Source organism: Odontomachus brunneus, unplaced genomic scaffold (assembly GCF_010583005.1).
Source record: "Odontomachus brunneus isolate Ranch 3 - 2012 unplaced genomic scaffold, Obru_v1 Obru_scaffold_117, whole genome shotgun sequence".
NCBI classification, from domain to species: Eukaryota; Metazoa; Arthropoda; class Insecta; order Hymenoptera; family Formicidae; genus Odontomachus; species Odontomachus brunneus.
The window spans coordinates 368,973-387,629 of NW_022639567.1; the positions used below are offsets into that span (position 1 = coordinate 368,973).

At 34.2% G+C, this 18,657-nt stretch overlaps 1 protein-coding gene across 3 annotated transcripts in view; it reads left to right on the plus strand.

Moving 5' to 3' along the window:
* The window catches only part of LOC116849471 (shootin-1), a 36,674-nt gene that overhangs the window by 17,557 nt on the left and 460 nt on the right, over positions 1-18,657 (plus strand). For all 3 annotated transcript variants that reach the window (XM_032826641.1, XM_032826642.1, XM_032826643.1), the window contains exons 2-10: positions 693-1,088; positions 7,649-7,762; positions 7,856-7,963; positions 8,050-8,144; positions 12,770-12,920; positions 13,154-13,282; positions 13,373-13,527; positions 15,900-16,332; positions 16,447-16,505. In XM_032826641.1, coding sequence (XP_032682532.1) covers positions 693-1,088; positions 7,649-7,762; positions 7,856-7,963; positions 8,050-8,144; positions 12,770-12,920; positions 13,154-13,282; positions 13,373-13,527; positions 15,900-16,332; positions 16,447-16,505 — 1,640 coding nt within the window. The remainder of the gene's footprint in view (positions 1-692; positions 1,089-7,648; positions 7,763-7,855; positions 7,964-8,049; positions 8,145-12,769; positions 12,921-13,153; positions 13,283-13,372; positions 13,528-15,899; positions 16,333-16,446; positions 16,506-18,657) is intronic.

Below are 18,657 nucleotides of genomic sequence, written 5' to 3' on the forward strand. Positions count from 1 at the left end.
AAAAAGCAAAAGCTAAAGCGGTGTAAGCAGGGACAGTGGAGACAGCTTTAAGGCACGATAGAGTAATTAGATGTAGATGAGGTGTATGGTTGGGCGTATAAGTGTATAGATTTACTGTAAACCAAGTGCCCTTTTCGGCTATTTATGTAAGCTGAAAAGAATAAATAACACTACTACTACTATATATCATATCCTATTTTTCTAAATTCTTCAAAAGATAGCAATAAAGAGAAAAAAATCTAGATATACATTTTGAAAAAAAGAAAAAAGAAACTAGTTCTAGGGGGAATTGCGTGATCATTTTAAATCACCACAGAAGAGGTTAATTTGCGGAATAATTGTTCCTATTTAATAATGTTTCAAGAACAGTGATATAGAATAATAATAGCGTAAAACTTTGTCGATATTAGTTACGGGAGAGTAATTGGAAGCACGAACGCGCAGTGCATCGCTTGCATCCTTATAGAAATATCATACTAAGAATCATTGATAATTACTTATTATCCAGTATTTTTAATACTGAAAATAAATAATTATCAATGATTCTTAATATGATATTTCTATAAGGGCAGTCGCAGAAGAACGTGATGCCGATTTGACATTTACGCTATTCAGCGCCAAGAAATGTCTCTCATTACACTCTAACATCATATCCAACGATTTAACGAGCACTTTTCTTTCTGTGTCCACAGAAATGAAGAAGACGGAGATCAACATTGTCCCGAGCATCCAACCGAGAACGAGTTCCACTCGCACGGATAACTCTCAAATTCCGGTCTACGTAACATCGCGCTCGCTCGAAGTTCCAGAAGGGACTTCTTCCAAACAGGAGAAGTCTTCCGAAAACACGGTCCACTTTTACGGGACGAGCGTGGCCGCACGCAAAGCGCAATTTCAAAAGTACGACTCCCCTGTGCAGACAAGATCGTACAACAAGAATAAGTCGACGTTCAACAAAGAGGTGAAAAAGCCTGAAGTTGTCAAGCAAAAAGTGCTGACGGGGACACCGACACGAAAGCAAAATATACCAAATATTCACTTGCGGAAGGTCATAACCAAATCCCCAAGTCTCCAGACCACGATTCCAGGTAATTGATTGTTAAGAAGTAGTTTCAAGTTAAGTCAAAAGTACCTTCAGATTTGGACAATTTTTCAAAGCTGTACAAAACATTTGTTTTTGCGAACGATCATGTTTTTTAAAATGATCAGTATATAGAGAAAATGTCGCAGATTAGGATAAACTCGGATAAGATGGCCATACTTTTTTAAAATGCAAAAAAAATATTGTTATTTCTTAATAGCGCTTGGCACATTACTTCACTGAAACTTACAGTACATAATATCGGAGTTAAAAGGAAAATACTTCAGTGAAATTATTAATTATAGAATTTCAAAACATGAGCATTGGCCATTTTACCTCAATTTTTTAGATAAGATGACCATAAAGGAATAGATGACCCCTACATATTTTATGTTCAAGTTTCTGTACTTATTATTTTACAAAACAATGAAAGAAACATAATTTAACATATTTATTTTAATATAAGATATTTAATACATATTATTTGTGAAAAATATAATCACATATAAAGTAGAAATCTCTAAACTTAAATTCTAAATCCAATTTTTGATCAAAACATATTGCACATAAGATTTAATTACTGTAATATTAAAGGTAACCAGACAACATAATGTCTAAAATTGGGACATAAGACGTTTTAAAGATCATCTTTAAGATGTCTTTCAAACGATTTACGTATAAATGTCTTTAAGACGTCTTAAAGATTATCTTTAAGACGTCTTATGTCCCGATTTTAGACATTATGTTGTCTGGATAATTTTTGAAATATAACGATTTTCGTTTTATAAATGTTAGAATGTTAGTGGGCCATCTTATCCAAAATGTGAGTGAAAGACGGTTATAATAGTACTTATAAACAAATAGTGAAAACAAAAATAAAAATGCATGTTATATTACAATTTACATACTTACTTTATATATCTAACGTTGATTGCGATAGCTTAACTGTAATTTATTCGACGTTACAGCAAGTTTTAATAGACACATGAGAAGTTTTACAGGTAGTCGAAAATAAAAATATAGTATAATATTCATAATTTTGCTATTTCGAAAAATGTACGCACATACACTACGATAAATATCGATTATCTTTGTGACTGATTACACAAACGCAATGTTTTGCAATTATTAGAGAAATTACAGCCTATGGCCATCTTTCTGGTATGGCCATAATACCCGAATTTACTTTAAGCAGATTTTCTTGTTTCTTAAACTCGGATAGAGAAATTATCCACAGTGTTAAAAATTTATTACATAAATGAGCAATGGTATATATCACCTCTTCAGCTGATTCATGGGAAAGACTGAACGAATTTCATAAAATAATTGCTCCAAGAAAGGGACTTTTCTCTTATAAAAAGAATACTTTCTACAATCTATTGAACCTAATAAATCTGTTTACGCTGCTTGGAATATTCCGTTCAATTGAACTAAAACGAATTCCTGAAACTTGTCTTTATTCTGAGCCTTTGGAAATGGCCTAAGACAAGAAGGCTAACTTTGATCTAACTCTTTAAGGGGAAAAATTACATTTCTCAAGATAAAACAGCAATTTTCAAGAATTTATTTAAACTAAATAAATTAATCTGAATTTTATATATGTAGTTAAAAGTAATATATTTACATTTAAACCAAAAGATTTATTTTTATTTCTTATGTAATAACGTCACAGCATATTAATCGCCGCTCGAGTCTGCAACTTACCTGGTTTGCATAATTTATGTTTATACAGTAGAAATCGATTAAAAAAATAGAAAATATTTCTTATAAAATAGTATTGTTATTGTAATTACAATCTTACGGGACAGAATTTTCACATTTTTGTTTTATTTTTTTTCATAAAATAAAATAAGAGCGAACTTTAATAAAAAAATTATATTTTTTCTTTAAAATGAACTAAGGAATTTAATTGTTTAAAAATAAAAATTACTGTGACATTATTTCTATATAAAAAATAGAAATAAATTTTTTGTTTAAACGTAAATAATATCAATCACACATATAAAATTCAAATATATTCATTTAGTAGAGTTTTCTTTAAATAAATTTCCGAATATTCTTGCTCTTTTCGATCTGAGAAAATAATTTATCCCCTTAAAACGAAGAGCCTAACTTATGTGATTATTTCCGACGCGACTCATTGTCGCATGTCTAATCCGACTAAACTGAGATTTCTCTTGTGACTTTTTAATAGCTCTTTGTCGAGTCTAGACACAATAAGCAGTTCAAGTCAAGGGCAATCGACGCCAATTCGATTACTTCCCTTGACGGAGGCTCATAAGTGATGGAAAGTGCGTGTCGCGCGAATACAGTTCATGGACATTCGACCGAGTGGTTATGCAGTCGATTATCGCGTTGTGATTCACGTGCATACGAAATGACGGCAATGACGTTTTATTAGTCACGCCGTGTTTATACACGATAGAGAGCTTTAAGTCGACGTAGATTGCAACATTATTTTGAACGCGAGACGTTCACGCGAGGATTTGTCGGAACGAGTCGCGTAGCGATCGATTGATCGACGACGATAATCGGGCGAGGCGTCGATCGAGTTCAGCGCGACAAACTAAAAAGTAAACGTCGCATTGTGCGCGTGAGGGAACCACATTCTTCTCCAAAAGCCGTGGCCCTCAGATTCAAATACGAATCAGGTAATCAAGCGATGGTCGTCTCGTGAGAAGCGATTCATGCGTAATGCGACGCGATGCGTCAGAGTCTTATCCTCAATCAAGGTCCTTGTATCCGGATTATGCCGGCGAAAAGGCAAGCAGCGCATACATAATGAATACATCGATTAATGCTTCACATAATCATCAGTTATCGATATACAGGGTGTTCCAGACTTTCTTCCGCGATTTTTATGGGAACGTAGAACGGATTGAGGTGAATATAAAAGTCCCATATTTTGCGATATTCACAATAAATCTTGAGGTATTAATTAAAGAAGATTAGTGAACAATCACGCGTGATATAGTAGATAGACTGTAGTGGCGCCCTCTGCTGTTGTATACTTATACATTAGGTCAAACTGAAGGAAAAAATCCTTTACTATTTTGCAAATAACCACACAGATTTTTAGATATTAATTAAAGAAAACTTGTGTATTATCGCGCGCAATCATGTAACAATTTTCTTTCATTAATAACTAAAAATCTACAAGGTTATTTGATAAAGGCAAAATTTATTCCTTTGACTTTTTTTGTTCAATTTGACCTAATAATAATAATAATAAGTACACAACAGCATATATCGCCATTACAATTCATCTACTATATCACGCGCAATCATTCACTAATCTTCAATTAATATTTCGACTATTATTGCGAATATCACAAAACGGCATAGGATTTTTATGTTTACCTCAATCCGTTTTACGTTTTTACAAAAAATTGCAGAGGAGACTCTATATAATCGATATTTACTTTTCAACACATAAATGCTATAGCATTTACTAGTTTTCGATAGTTATTAAAAATATTCGAGCAGCCGCATTTGTTTCTGGCCTCTCATAGTTGTTGAGTAATAAATCTAGAAGAACGGAATGTATTCAAACAAAAAATAACATTTTGACAATTTGACGTTTCAATAAAGAATATATGTCAGTAAAACGGTTATCCGCTTACACATGATACGTAGTCAATAGAAGAAGAATAAAATCTTAAGAGAAGGGAAAAAAAAGTTAAAAGAAACTAAGTAAGAGATTAATAATATACAAAAAATTAATTTAAATAATTAATCAGAAAGTGTATGTACACACATACTATGTATTGTAATTATTACACATTTATACATATAATTGTCATATATTTATAACACATATAATAATTACGAAAAATATATATACTGACATAAAGTGTGTGTGTACACACTTTCTGATTAATTATTCAAATTAATTTCGTATATTAATCTTTTGTTCACTTTTCTCTTAACTCTTTTTTTCTCTTCTTTTAATACTTTTGCTCTTCTACCGATTACGCATTATACAGGATGATTCACCTAAATCGAACATCTTAAATATTTCACTTATTTTTGATGATATGGAAAAATGATTCAGATGAAAATAGAAGGGTGTCGAAGGGGACATATTTTGGTCACGTTGTTTTTTTCTAGGTGGAGGCGCTAAAAGGATATGAGGATCACCTTCACTTTTTTATATGGAATTATGAAATAGTTTTTATAAATATAATTCCTCTATTTATTTTATGCATAAAAATACTAAGAAGTATAATTGTCCGAAAATCAATAGTTTACGAGATATTTTATATTTCATTCTGACAAAAAGTTTAGTCAAGGAGATTTTTAAAATAATGTTCTCCGACTTCGATACATTTTCCGACTTCAATATATTTAAATCTCATCGACTTTCTTGTTTGGGGGACATTGAAAAACATTGTTTTCAATGATGTACCAGCTACAGAAACAGAACATGAAAGAATATATTTTGGAAGCATGTGCGAGTATAAATTCAAAAAGGATAGAAAATGTAAGAATATCATTTATGTATCGTATCCGAAAATGTGTATTGAAGTCGAAGGATATCATTTTGAATATCTCCTTGACTAAATTTTTTATCAGAATAAAGTATAAAATATCTCGTAAACTATTGATTTTTCGACAATTATACTTCTTAGTATTTTTACACATAAAATAAAGAGAGGAATTATATTTATAAAAAAATCAATTCCATTTAAAAAAGTAAAGATAACCTTCATATCTTTTTAGCGCTTCCACCTAAAAAAAGTAACGTGTCCAAATTGTGTTCCCTTCGACACCCTTTCACTTTCATATGAAACATTTTTCCGCATCATTAAAAATAAGTGAAATATTCAAAGTAAATTTCAAGTAATATTCAAGTAATTTTAAGTGGATCATTCTGTATATGAAAGGATAATTTTCTTTACTGACGCGTATTCTTTACTGAAATATTAAGTTGTCAGAATAACATTTTTATTTCGAATACATTTTTAATTAATCAACAGTCGTGAGAAACGCATAGCTAGAAACGAATGTGGCTAGTCGAAAATTTTTAATAAATAACAAGGCATTCGCGGTCCATCATAATACGGTCAGCTATACATACATATAATGGGTTACAAAACGATTTGAACACAATGAAGTTGAGAGCTTATGAAACTGTCAAAATTGAAACGCATCATGGGCCAATAATTATATTATTAATTATTTGTTATTATCATAAATTTATTTATTCTTCGAGCGTACTGCGATGCAAATTTGCAATTTACTGATTTCCCCAAAAAGTGATTTTTTCGGAATATACTCAAATGTAAATCAATATTCCACTCTTTTATTACTTTTTTAATCGGCTTTTATGTCATCATCGTCAAATTTCTGATTTTCTTTCCTTATATTAAAGAAATAAAAAATTTAAATTGATCAATTTGCGCCGAGTTGTAAGTTGATAAAAATTGTTGGTGCAAAGGAGGGTATGACTTTTAGGCGATTTGGGGACCGCTAGGTGAACGCAAATTTCCTATTTTTTCCTTCGTATTTTCTCTTGTAGAATTAAAAAATTGACCTTAAAATTACGCCAAGTAAAGGGAAACATAGTTATAGACATTTAAACGTTGATTTTCCCTGAAAATCATGCATTTTCCAACTTAATCCTGCCATCTTAAATACCTTTGACCTTTTTAGAGGTGCTAAATCTCACGTTATATAGGAGACTTATTTTCTCAAAACTTGATAATAATATGAGAATATACTCTAAGCAGCAGAGAAAAAGCAGCAGTCAATTAAAAAAATATTAACTATCAAAATAGTATAAAAGTGATTTTGTAGTCCAGCTTTTTCAGGATTATACAAGGCATTAATAAACGAAAGCATATAAGGAGCCTCTTCTCGAGCATATAGTAGCTTTCGCCGTTCAAATTGCTCCGCTTAAGGCAGAGCTTGGAATTAGTTGCCCATTTCGGCCGATTGACTGCTGCTTTTTCTCTGCTGCTTAGAGTATATTCTCATATCATTATCAAGTTTTGAGAAAATAAGTTTCCTATGTAATCTATGTGAGATTTAGCACCTCTAAAAAGATCAAAGGTATTTAAGATGGCAGTGTTGGAAAATGCATGATTTTCAGAGAAAATCAACGGTTAAATGTCTTTAACTACTTTTCCCTTTACTTGGCGTAATTTTAAGGTTGATTTTTTAATTCTACGGGAAAAAATACGAAGGAAAAAATAGAAAATTTGCGTTCACCTAGCGGTCCCCAAATTGCCTAAAAGTCATATCCTCCTTTGTATCCATGTGCCTTTGGTGTCTTCACTAAATATATACGTTTAAAGGATTATTATTTTTGATTATATAAAATTATTATTCTTAATTATAGTATTAATTATGTATTATTACGTAATTATTACATAAGTCCGACGATAATGATTTTCAATTTTGTAACAGCTTGGTGAGCTGCCAATTTCATTGTGTCTAAATCGTTATATAACCTACTGTACATGTACAGTCAGTCCTTGTAATTCTTAAATTTTCCTTTTGAATTTTCTTTCGAATACAAGAAGTCATTGCTCACTCTTTAATATTTCGTGATTGATTTTGCAGAGATGAAAACGTACGAAAACTTGTGCGTGAAAAATTGTGAGTTGGAGAAGGAAAATATGACGTTGCGAGAATATTTGGGAGAGTGGCAGAACACAATAGACAGATACAGAACAGGTACGCACATTAGTAACTCGTAAATCCTTCCTCATATTTTGATCCGAGGAATATCATTGCGCGCTGTTGAATAATTCAAGGTTGATTTTGTAGCGTATATAGAAGACATGAAATCGCAAACGGAACAACTGCAGAGCGAAAGAAGCGAGCTGAAAGAAAAATTGCGTTTGGAGGAGTTGAAAATAAAGAAGCTTGAAACAGGTGAGCGTTTAATTTCATTAATTGTCGACACGAATTGTCGACGAGAGTTATTAGTCGTCTCACGCGTTGATTCTTTTTTTATGTAGTTTCCAAAGAAATGTGCAAGGAGTACGAGCAACTGAAACGTCTGTATGACGTGGAGATGGGCGCGATGCACCAAGCTATGCAAAAAGCGTCTGAGGTAATACATCGATTGTGACATTAATTATAATTGATGAAGTAACGAAAATATACAAAAAATATTCATTATATGTATAATTTCATATAATTATGTATACATATAATCCTTTTTGCTCGGACATACAAAGAGTTCGGTAACTCACAGAGAAGCCACGATATATAGACAGGTTAGGTCAAACTGAATAAAAAATTCCTCTACCATTTTGCGAAAAGCTGCGTAAAATTTTGAGTTATTAATTCAAGAAGATTCGTGAATGATATACGGTAGATAAATTGTGACGGCGATGTTTACCGCTGTATGTTTGTATACAGGGCTGGGTAACATTTGAAATAGTTCTATTTTAAATTGTGACCGAGATTCTCGTGGCGAGGAGAACGTGGCCAAACTTCGTCTCCGCTAAGGCGGCGACAGCCGAATCCGCCGGCAGCTCTAAACAAAATTAACTAGGTAGAGTGGCGTGGTTCTTAATTCAAAGGTGTGGATCCTCTTCGCGCGACACGTGAGGAGGAGACGGAAGAATCAGGGGACAAAGAAATAATTTACAACATGCTTCGTAACACTCAACGCTCCATTTTACGAAAGAACGATGCGGGGTTCCGAGTCTCGAGATTAGCGGAATCGTTCGGCAGCCGCCCCACAAAAACGTACGTCGAATTCACGTCGAATCCACGTAGAGTTCACGTGGAATCCACGAAATCACGTGGATTCCACGTGGGTGTAACGTGCATGTTTTTGTGGGACGGATCCGTAGTCGAGAATCCGTCTACCTCGCGAGGCTTCTCACGGTACGAGGCTAAAGGCCCTTGCACGTAGAAAAATTTTACCGTAAGGTCGTAAGAAAACTGACCAATCAGAGTTAATTATTCTCCTTGCGTTTGAGGAATAATCGACTGTGATTGGTCAGTTTTCTTACGACCTTACGATTACGATTAAAATTTTTCTACGTGCAAAGGCCTTAACTCGGCTACATCATCCTTTTAAGACCTCATGCACAATAGTGGATGCCAGCCGGGCGCATCCCGGTCCTAATTAACATAAGTCGAGCGATCGCTCGAGGGACGACAAGCCTCGACGCGAGAACCGATTTCTAGCACTCCGCCTCGCGACGGCGGCCGAAGTTCCGAGTTCCACGAGCCGACGGCACTTGCTCTCCCGACGTTCGTCGGGACCGGTTAACGCGGTATTTCTTTCGTCTTCGGATACCCGCAGTTCGTGAACTACACTCGCGTGATTCTTATAACAATTGACGCCATTCGCTCGCACTGAGAGAAAAATGTACGACATTTGGAACTATAATGGCACAGTAAAAATATTATAGTTAGGAATATAATTTTTATAGTAAATGTTACCATAATATTTGTAATATTTACAATATAAGTATAGTATAATTGACCCGTGTAAAGTTTTTACCAAGAATTATAATTATTTGAAATAAAAAATACGGTAAGGTGGCAAATATTGAATGGTAAGAGAAATTAACTATTTTATATAGTCAATACAATTGGAGTATTTGGCAAATATAGGTACATGTAACTATATTCCCAAAAAGTGCTTTACCATATATATAGAGTAATAAGATGGTGAAAATCTGTGTTCATCCTACTATATCTTCATGTTTAGATGAACTATAAATATATGTTTAAGGTCAAAACGAACTATAAAATATAGTGAGATTATAGTTATTCCAACTATTTTTTTCTCTCTGTGCGGTCGCTGTTTCGCGAAACCCGCTGGCAATCACGCCTTACAATTCGAGACGCGACAGGTAACTTTCCGATTGCTGTCGGGAAGCGACGGCAGCCGTTCCGATTTCAAGCTTCGACTTAGGCTGACGTTCATCGGGCCGTGGTCTGCTCACCAAAAACCCGCGCCCTCGATCGCCTTGTGGTCCTCGACACGGAGACTCCGCTTGATCGTACTCTCAACACTCTCTTTCTCGCTCGCTCGCTGGACTCGCTTCGCTCGCGTTACGCCGCACAGTGACGAGCTTTCCGCGAGCGCGAAGCTCTCTCGGCTCGCGATCTTCGCCGCCGATTGCCGCTAGGTCCAATTGATCCTTTGAAAACGCACGGCTCTAACGCGGATGCCTAAAACGTCGTCTACAATATGCGGAGTAAGCTTGGAGAAAGAAGTAAGTCGTAAGAATTGGCCAATCGTAGTCGATTATTATAAAAATAATCGTCTATGATTGGTTAATTCTTACGGCTTACTTCTTACTCCAAGCTTACTCTGCATATTGTAGACGACGCTTAAGAATTAACCAATTATAGACGATTATTTTTATAATAATCGACTACGATTGGTTAATTCTTACGACTTACTTCTTACTCCAAGCTTACTCTGCATATTGTAGACGACGCTTTACCGGGCCCGCGCAACAACGGCGCTTTATGAAATAATTCCGTGAATGGCAACTTGTCCATACAACACCGAGAGATTGTAGAAACGCTGCATAAACCCCTTTTATGTATAAAAAAATTGTGAATTTGTAATTGTGACCTTTCTTCTTATTTCTCTTGAATATGTTTATATATTCTCAAAGTTTAATCATTAAAATCTGAAATATCCTGCATATTAGAAAATACAAGAAAAACTCCAAAAAATAGTTTAATAAGCAAATTTTCTGGATCTTCGCCGACGGACACCGTGCTCGTCGGCATCCGGAACCTCTGCGATCGCGTAGGTGGCTGCCGGAAGTTCTCATTGTCCCAGGGCGTCCTCCGGGATTTAGTCCTCAAGGCCCAGCCTTTCCCCGCAATCCGCGTTTAGTTGTCTGGGGGCCCCTTCGCTTATGTCAGCGAAGGGTGGATCCTGTCCCGTCTGGTTCGTCGGTAGCTTCCGGTCCGCCGTCGCTCGTCTCTTGTCTTCAGGTGACCTGCCGCACTCGAAAGAAAATGTAAGACGCGCAATCTCGCACGCAAAAAGCATGCGAGACCAATTCTACGCTGCCGCCCTTCCCGCGGAAGAAGGGAGCGCGAATCCGGCTCTCCTCGCCTTCCGTCATCATTCACAACTAATTCTGTGACGGCGAAGCCGCCACAATCACAAAATATGCATTTAAAATGGAAATGGCATTTTGCACTTTCCATTTTAAAAACTTTGTAGAAAACCATTTCCATTTTACATTTGAAATAGAAATATCTATTTAACTATTTATAAAATAGGTAAATTGTTTTTCTAAACGCTCACAAATTTCCCTTAACGTCATTAACGCATAAGAGGAACCATATGATTGGCCAAAACACAATTTCTTCTATAGCCACGTTCAAAGTTCGCAAGCATCATTTGTCCTTGCTTAATTTTTGATGAACAAATTGATGAAATAGTTCCGTGAATGGCAACTTGTCCATACAACACCGAAAGATTGTAGAAACACTGCATAAACCCCTTTTATGCATAAAAAATCTCTGATGAAAAAAATTGTGAATTTGTAATTGTGACTTTTTTTCTTATTTCTCTTGAATATATTTATATATTCTCAAAGTTTAACCATTAAAATCTCAAGTATCCTGCATATTAGAAAATACAAGAAAAACTCCAAGAAATAGTTAAAAATAGTTTAATAAGCAAATATCTAATCAAAACCACATGTTTCAAAGTTGATTTGACATCGATTGAATTAATATTGATTCAACGGCTCATCGATCATTTCAACGTCAAATTAATCTTGAATCAACATTATGGTTCTGACTGGCTATGTTTCTCCGAGTTAAAATATGAGGAACAGATCTAAGGTTATTAAAATTAAATCTGAGGTTATTAGGTTCAAAAGAAATTGCAAAAACTACACTCCGGCATTTAAAATACTGTGCCAAATTAGTAGTTGTGCTGCTAGAAAACTTAAATAAAAGATTCAAAGATTACTTTGACTTTTTTTATCGAATAAACTACTACTTTACTGCTACTTTAACAGCTGTTAGCTGTCCGTTCTTTAAGTTACGATGGATATCAAAAGAAAAAAGAAATGATTGCTTGTTAATAAAGCTGAATCTTTGCTAACCTGTGTGTAAAAAATTTGAAATTATTCGACGAATGTATTCGAAGCAATACGAAAGTTTTTTTATCTTTGAAGGGGGGTTATCTTAGGATGAAAGTGTTGCAACACTTCTGTTAAAAATACGATTGAACTGCAATGCTTGCAGTATTTGCAAAATAAAGATACATTGGATTCGCTTAATGCGTTTCCTACGATTCAAGAAATTTTTATAAAATCTAATACTGCGCTTCTCCGTCGTCTGCGCCAGTAGAACAATTATTTTCATATGGAGATATGATTGTGCACCCCAATCGTCGAAGAATGCACGATGATACATACATTTGAAAAACAGTTGCAGCTTAAATTAAACATCGTACTTATCGAATAAAACTATAAAATGTATGAATACCCAAATAAACTACATATACTAAGAAAAGCCATTTTGCATTTGAAAACCATTTAAAATACCTATTTGCCAAATTTATATTTAAAATGGATTCGACAAACCCATTTTACATTTTGCATTTTAAATACAATTTTTAAAGTATTTTACATTTGGCATTTTAAATTGCAATTCGAAGAGCATTTTACCCAACTCTGCCTCCATGATACCCTGTATGTATCTTAAAACGCATGATTGTACTTTCAGTGGTACAAGCAAAACTGCAAGCTCAAGCGCATGTCTCAGTTGATGATGCAGCATCTGCAGAACAATCCAATGGAGGCGCCCTACATGATGTCATTAGATGAAGTGGACTCGAACTCGGAGGATTTGGATCAGCTGAGGCAAACGGTGACAGGTAAGCGCTATTTGCTTATCTCTCCAGTTTCTGTTTGCTCGACTTGAATGAGCGTTTTGCGATTTATTTTCTCTTTTGCGAGATTGCGATATCACTCACGAGGAGGATGAATAGCAAAAAAGAAAGGGAAACAATTATTGCATTTGATGAAAAGTAGAAGCTGGATAGTAGTGTGGTTGCGAGCAGCGCTAAACAACAATTTGATTACAAATGGCCCATGAATTTACTTACAGAACTTAGCAGCGAAATAGCACGGCTCCAAACGGAACTTCATTCCGCCCGGCTTCTGGAATTCGAAGCCCAAGAGAAGGTGACACAACTGACTACAGAGCTGGAGAGTGAGAGATGTCTCCGACGAGAAAGTAAAACATAATGTTTTGTAATCTTGTGTTTATATGCGTGAAATATTTGTGAAAATAAGTCGAACCGACTGATTTTTATCTCTGTTGCAGCCGTCCAGGAAAATCGCGAGCTGATAATAGACAAAATGTGGACAGACAACGAGTTGAAGAGAATAATGGAAGAGCATGAGCACGAGCAGAAGCTGAAGGTGCAATGCGATCACGTGAGAAAGAAGTTACAAAGTTACAAGACAGACGCCGAGAGGGTACGTCGCTCTGTAGTTATTTAGACCCATTATTAATAGCTGTCACTTCAAACTAATTTGTGTTTATGTAAGGATATTCCTTAATTTAGAGTTAAATTAAATTTCCCAATTGACACGTCTCATGAAACAAATCTTTCTTAATCTTTTTTACATCTGTGAATTTGATAACACGAAAGATTTCCTCGAATGTGAAATTCTTTATAAAACAAGAAATAGCGATTATTAACATAAATATATTTAATGTCATTTTAATAATCGACTATTGAAAGGCGCAAAATAATTCTCACTACACATTCTCGATTGATCTTTTCTTATTTGATCTCTTCTCAAGATTTCATTTTGAAATGGATTTCAAGATAGAACTATTGAACCATATTGTATCTCAAGAACTAGATCAGCTAAGATTTTCAGCAGAAACACGACTATTAATACGGGCTTAAATCCCATATTAATAGTTGTTGCTTGAAACTTGTTTCAACTGAGATTTTCAGATTTGAATTTAAAGTTGTGAGTTTTTCAGTAGAATAGCGATTACAAATGTAACATCACGTATATTATACGATTTTCCCGGAAAAATTTAGGTCTAACTCTGAATTTTTTTTTTAAATCTGAGTATCTAACGTGAGACAAGTTCCAAGTAATGATTATTAACACAAACCTTAGTTAGTTATATGTGAGTATTTCTCTCAGTTTGAATCACGGTTACAAATATAACATCACATATATCACATGGTTCAACTGAAAAATTCAATTTTAATTCTGAATTCAAATAGAAGTATCTTTCACGTGACACAATTAACAATTAATGACTCCTAATACGGGTCTAAGTTCAAATCTGAATATTTCACTTGAAAGTAGCTTCAAATAACGGTTATTTATACAAACCTGATTACTTCTCTTAGAAAAATAATTCCTAATATACAATTTATTAATTATAATAAAATTTTCATAAGTAAATTTTCATTAATAAATTTCACAAATGCGTGCATGCGATGGAAACATTGAGTAAAGAATAGGGGAGACCGCAGCTGGATGTTCTATATTTTAGAATTTCGAAGTTACAACTTCTCAGGCAATATAATTATTGTGACTGATTGTATAAACATAATAGAGACAACCTTCTTCTGTGTATTAATGTTAACTATATATTTATATATGGCACTTATATATGGCACTATTAACTATATATTTTATTTTGTAATAATCAAAATACAAGCATATATCAACAGAGCCATCTTTCCCTGGTATTGACTTCAGTTGCTCAGTAGCGCAGGATAAGAAAGCCACGTATAAAATATGTATCCTGATTAATACTTCCAGAGTTTCCGCGAGAGGTTTCCACAGCACCCTCCTGTTGACCCTTAATTATGGGCCAACTTTATCTCGTTCGTCGATCCTAGTAGCATAGTTCATTGGGATAATATGGGGTAAATTTGGCCGCAATATACCCAATATTGGCTCAATATTGTAAAATAGATGCCTTGCATTTTATAGCCAATATAGAATTCCGAATATTGGCAATTCACTTGTTACCAATATTGGCTATATTGGGTTATATTGGCCTAATGTACCCCCAATATATGCCAATATTGGTACAATCATGTGCAATATTGGACATTTATTCACATTTTATTTATAATCAATATTGGCTACATATTGGCTATATTGACTAAATGTATGCTAATGTAACCAATATTGGGCCAATGTAACGTCAATGTAACGCCAATGTAACGCCAATGAACTGTGATATTGGGGTATATGCTTTATTTCAATTATTTTATGAATGAAAATTGCATTTGTTACCAGAAACAGTATGTCATACACGTGTAAGAAATTTCATTCTAGTAATACATTGCTTAATTTTGTTTAGTCACAATGGAGAATATTAATACAAAATTTTAAGAAGCTCAATAATTTATTTTGCTATTACCAAACAAAATTTTTTCTGTTTTTTAACTGTAATATTATTTCGATTTTAATGAAATTTAGGAAAAAGTAGTTATATTCTAAAAGGATCATTTCGCGATTTTGTACTCATTTCTCCTATTTTTTTCAAGATAAATACTAAAAACATGACTAAAATACTGGAGCTATATAGCTCCGGTCTTCCCTATATTTTAACTTTCCGAAACGAGTCAGAGAGAATTGGAACGATTCACTTCGATATATAATATTGATTAATTTGATGCGTATGATTAAATACAAAAGGAACGAGACATTGTAACGCATCAAACCGCACTTCTCATGGCCGACGTCAGAGATAACTCGGAAAAAAGATTATTTTTATTTTACATTGCATATATCTGTTTTTATATTATATATTATATTATATATCTGTTTTTACATGATGTATATTATCTGTGCTGCGAAAGGTGGAGGACCTGAAGAAAGAGGTGGAAAAAGGCAACGATCTCATGTCGCAGCTGTTGAAGATGCAAAAGAATCTTGAAGAGGCGGATACGATGCACGAGATGACCAAAGTGAATATGACACTCTTCCAGATGAATTTAGAGACGCAAGTTAAGAGGGCCAACGATGCCGAGGAATGTGTGGAGGAGCTCAAGGAGCTCGTGCATTGCTTAAGACAGGAAATCAAAGAGTTGAAGGAGAAATTAATGCCTCCGCCGCCGCCGCCACCACCGCCACCACCGCCACTACCACCGCCGTCGATGTTGATAGCTAAAGAACCGACGATAAAACTGATGATTAGAGAAAAATCGGACGCGGAACTCACAGCCGTAACCAAAATGGACAGCATGCTCGACACCTCGTCGAAAAAAGTACACTCGGCTCCGCAACAATTCGGTAATTATGCTAGTTTGTTATTTCATTGATCGTGAATCAACCATAACGCGAATGTTTCTCATCGTTGTGAGAATCACGATTCTCTTCATATTAATGCATATCTGATATTTTCAGCTATCGACGAGATCATTAATCAGATCAAAGGCGGACATTTCACGCTGAAGCGAATAAGCGTAAGTACAAAAAAAAACTGAACTGCGTAAATACCCAAAATATGTATTATTACGTATTATTATGTAAAGATCACTAAACAGCACACATCTCCCAGCACAGATTTAATTAACAATTTGAACTTAGCAAATTTAATTAAAGGTCGTTTAAGTGACGATTGAGTTCATACGGCAAAGAAAATTTGGTTGGATCGACCAAACGTTTGGTCGACAAACAAACGTTTGACGAGATACGAACGAACAAGAATTCCGGTCAAAGTTACCAAATAAGATTTCTGATTAGCTAGAAATCTTATTAACTTAAACAGAATTCTGATAATTTAAACTAAAATTCTGATTCAAACATACCTTAATAGCACAAATCTCCCAGGGACATTCTAAAAATGTTCAGAGGACGTCTTATATCCTACACCCAAAAAAAAATAATTTTAATAGAAGTGGAATTCTCTAAATCTTAGAGTATTTTACTCTTACATATGGGCTCAAAAGAATTGCTTTGAAATCAAGAGAAAAATAATCTTAAATCCAATTCTTAAAGATATTAAGATATTATATAAGATAGATAAATTCTTAAAGAATTTCATATTGAATGTACAGTGCAAATCTATATATTTGTTCTTAATCTAAATTTCCTCTTATATACTACTTCAACTCAAAAATATTTCTTCGGATTTAATAAATTTTATCGCATTCACACGAAAGAAAGATCAGAAAACTTTGACCAGAGTGCTTGTGTGTATCTATAGATGTCCACTTTTAATGACATATGAGATGAAAAACATCAGACTTGGCTGGGATCGAATCCAGGTTCTTTCTCCGCTTGTCAGGCAAGTTGTAAATTCGAAATTCTAAAATATAAGACATCTAGCCTAATATAAGGCAACCGCTCTTCCCACTGAACTATTTAAGACTTCATGTTTGCGACATCTATATACCCAGTGAAAATGATTCGTTGATTAACGTCAAAATGATATCAAACTGACGTCGGTTTGATGATTTCAACGTCGATTTGATTGAAACGTCGACGGTGAATTGACGGTGGAAGCTCTAAGCGTGGCGCTTGATTTCAACCAATCGTACAGTACGCAGCGAAACAACAGTTCTTCGCGTCTCTCGTACTGCACGTAAGACAGCATTGTGCTTCATAATTAACATAAATTAACATATTCTTCTTGATATAACGGAACACAATTAGAATAATATCTCATAAATCCACGATAAGTGGTTCCCTTTAATGAAAGATAAATATGCTTTCTGTAAGATATTTCTTTTAGAACATGGAGTTAGAGGAAAATTTACTTTATACGTAGAATATTTTTTTGGGTGTAAGGATATTTATAGGATATCCATAGAAAAAAAAATATTGTGTGCTATCTAGATATTTTACCAGATATTTGGTTAATCCAATTTTTTTTCCGTATAATAAATCTAATTAAGGATCGTCTAATTGACGATTAATATGAATAAATTCAATTGAAAACCATTCGATTATTCAAGGTTATAATTGGTTTTGTAGATAAGGAAGATCGGGGCTAGATGTCTTATATTTTAGAATTTCGAATTTACAACTTCTCAAGCAGCTAATTGTGATTGACTGTATAAACATTTGCTCACATCAATCTTCAGTTAAACGACCTTTAATTGAATGTGCTAAGTTCAATTATTAATTATTAATGATCTTTGATTATTTGCAGTCATCTCAATTGTCTCAATCGTCAGTTGAACGATTTTTACTTGAATTCGTTGAAATCAATCGTCAATCAATCTTCGATTGAATTTGTTGAAATTAATTGTCAATTAAACAGCCTCCAATTGAATCCGCTTATATTAAATATGACAATTAATCACTTAATGTAAAAGTTTATTTTAAATTATTGGTCAATTAAGCAGGATTAATTTAGATTTGTCAGCGACATAAAGTACATAAATGTATACGAATGAGTCAACTGAGTAGAAGTCGAGCAAATACAATTTATCGAGTAAGTATTACAGTATGAAACACGGGCACGTTCAAAATAGCCAATAAGGAACGCCCGTGTCAGAGACGGGCATGTGCATTAAGTGATTAATTAAAAAAATAATTAATTACTCGAAAACCTGGATGTCAGAGAAATTTTTCAATCTCTCGAATATTTTTTGGAAACTAATGTCTTTA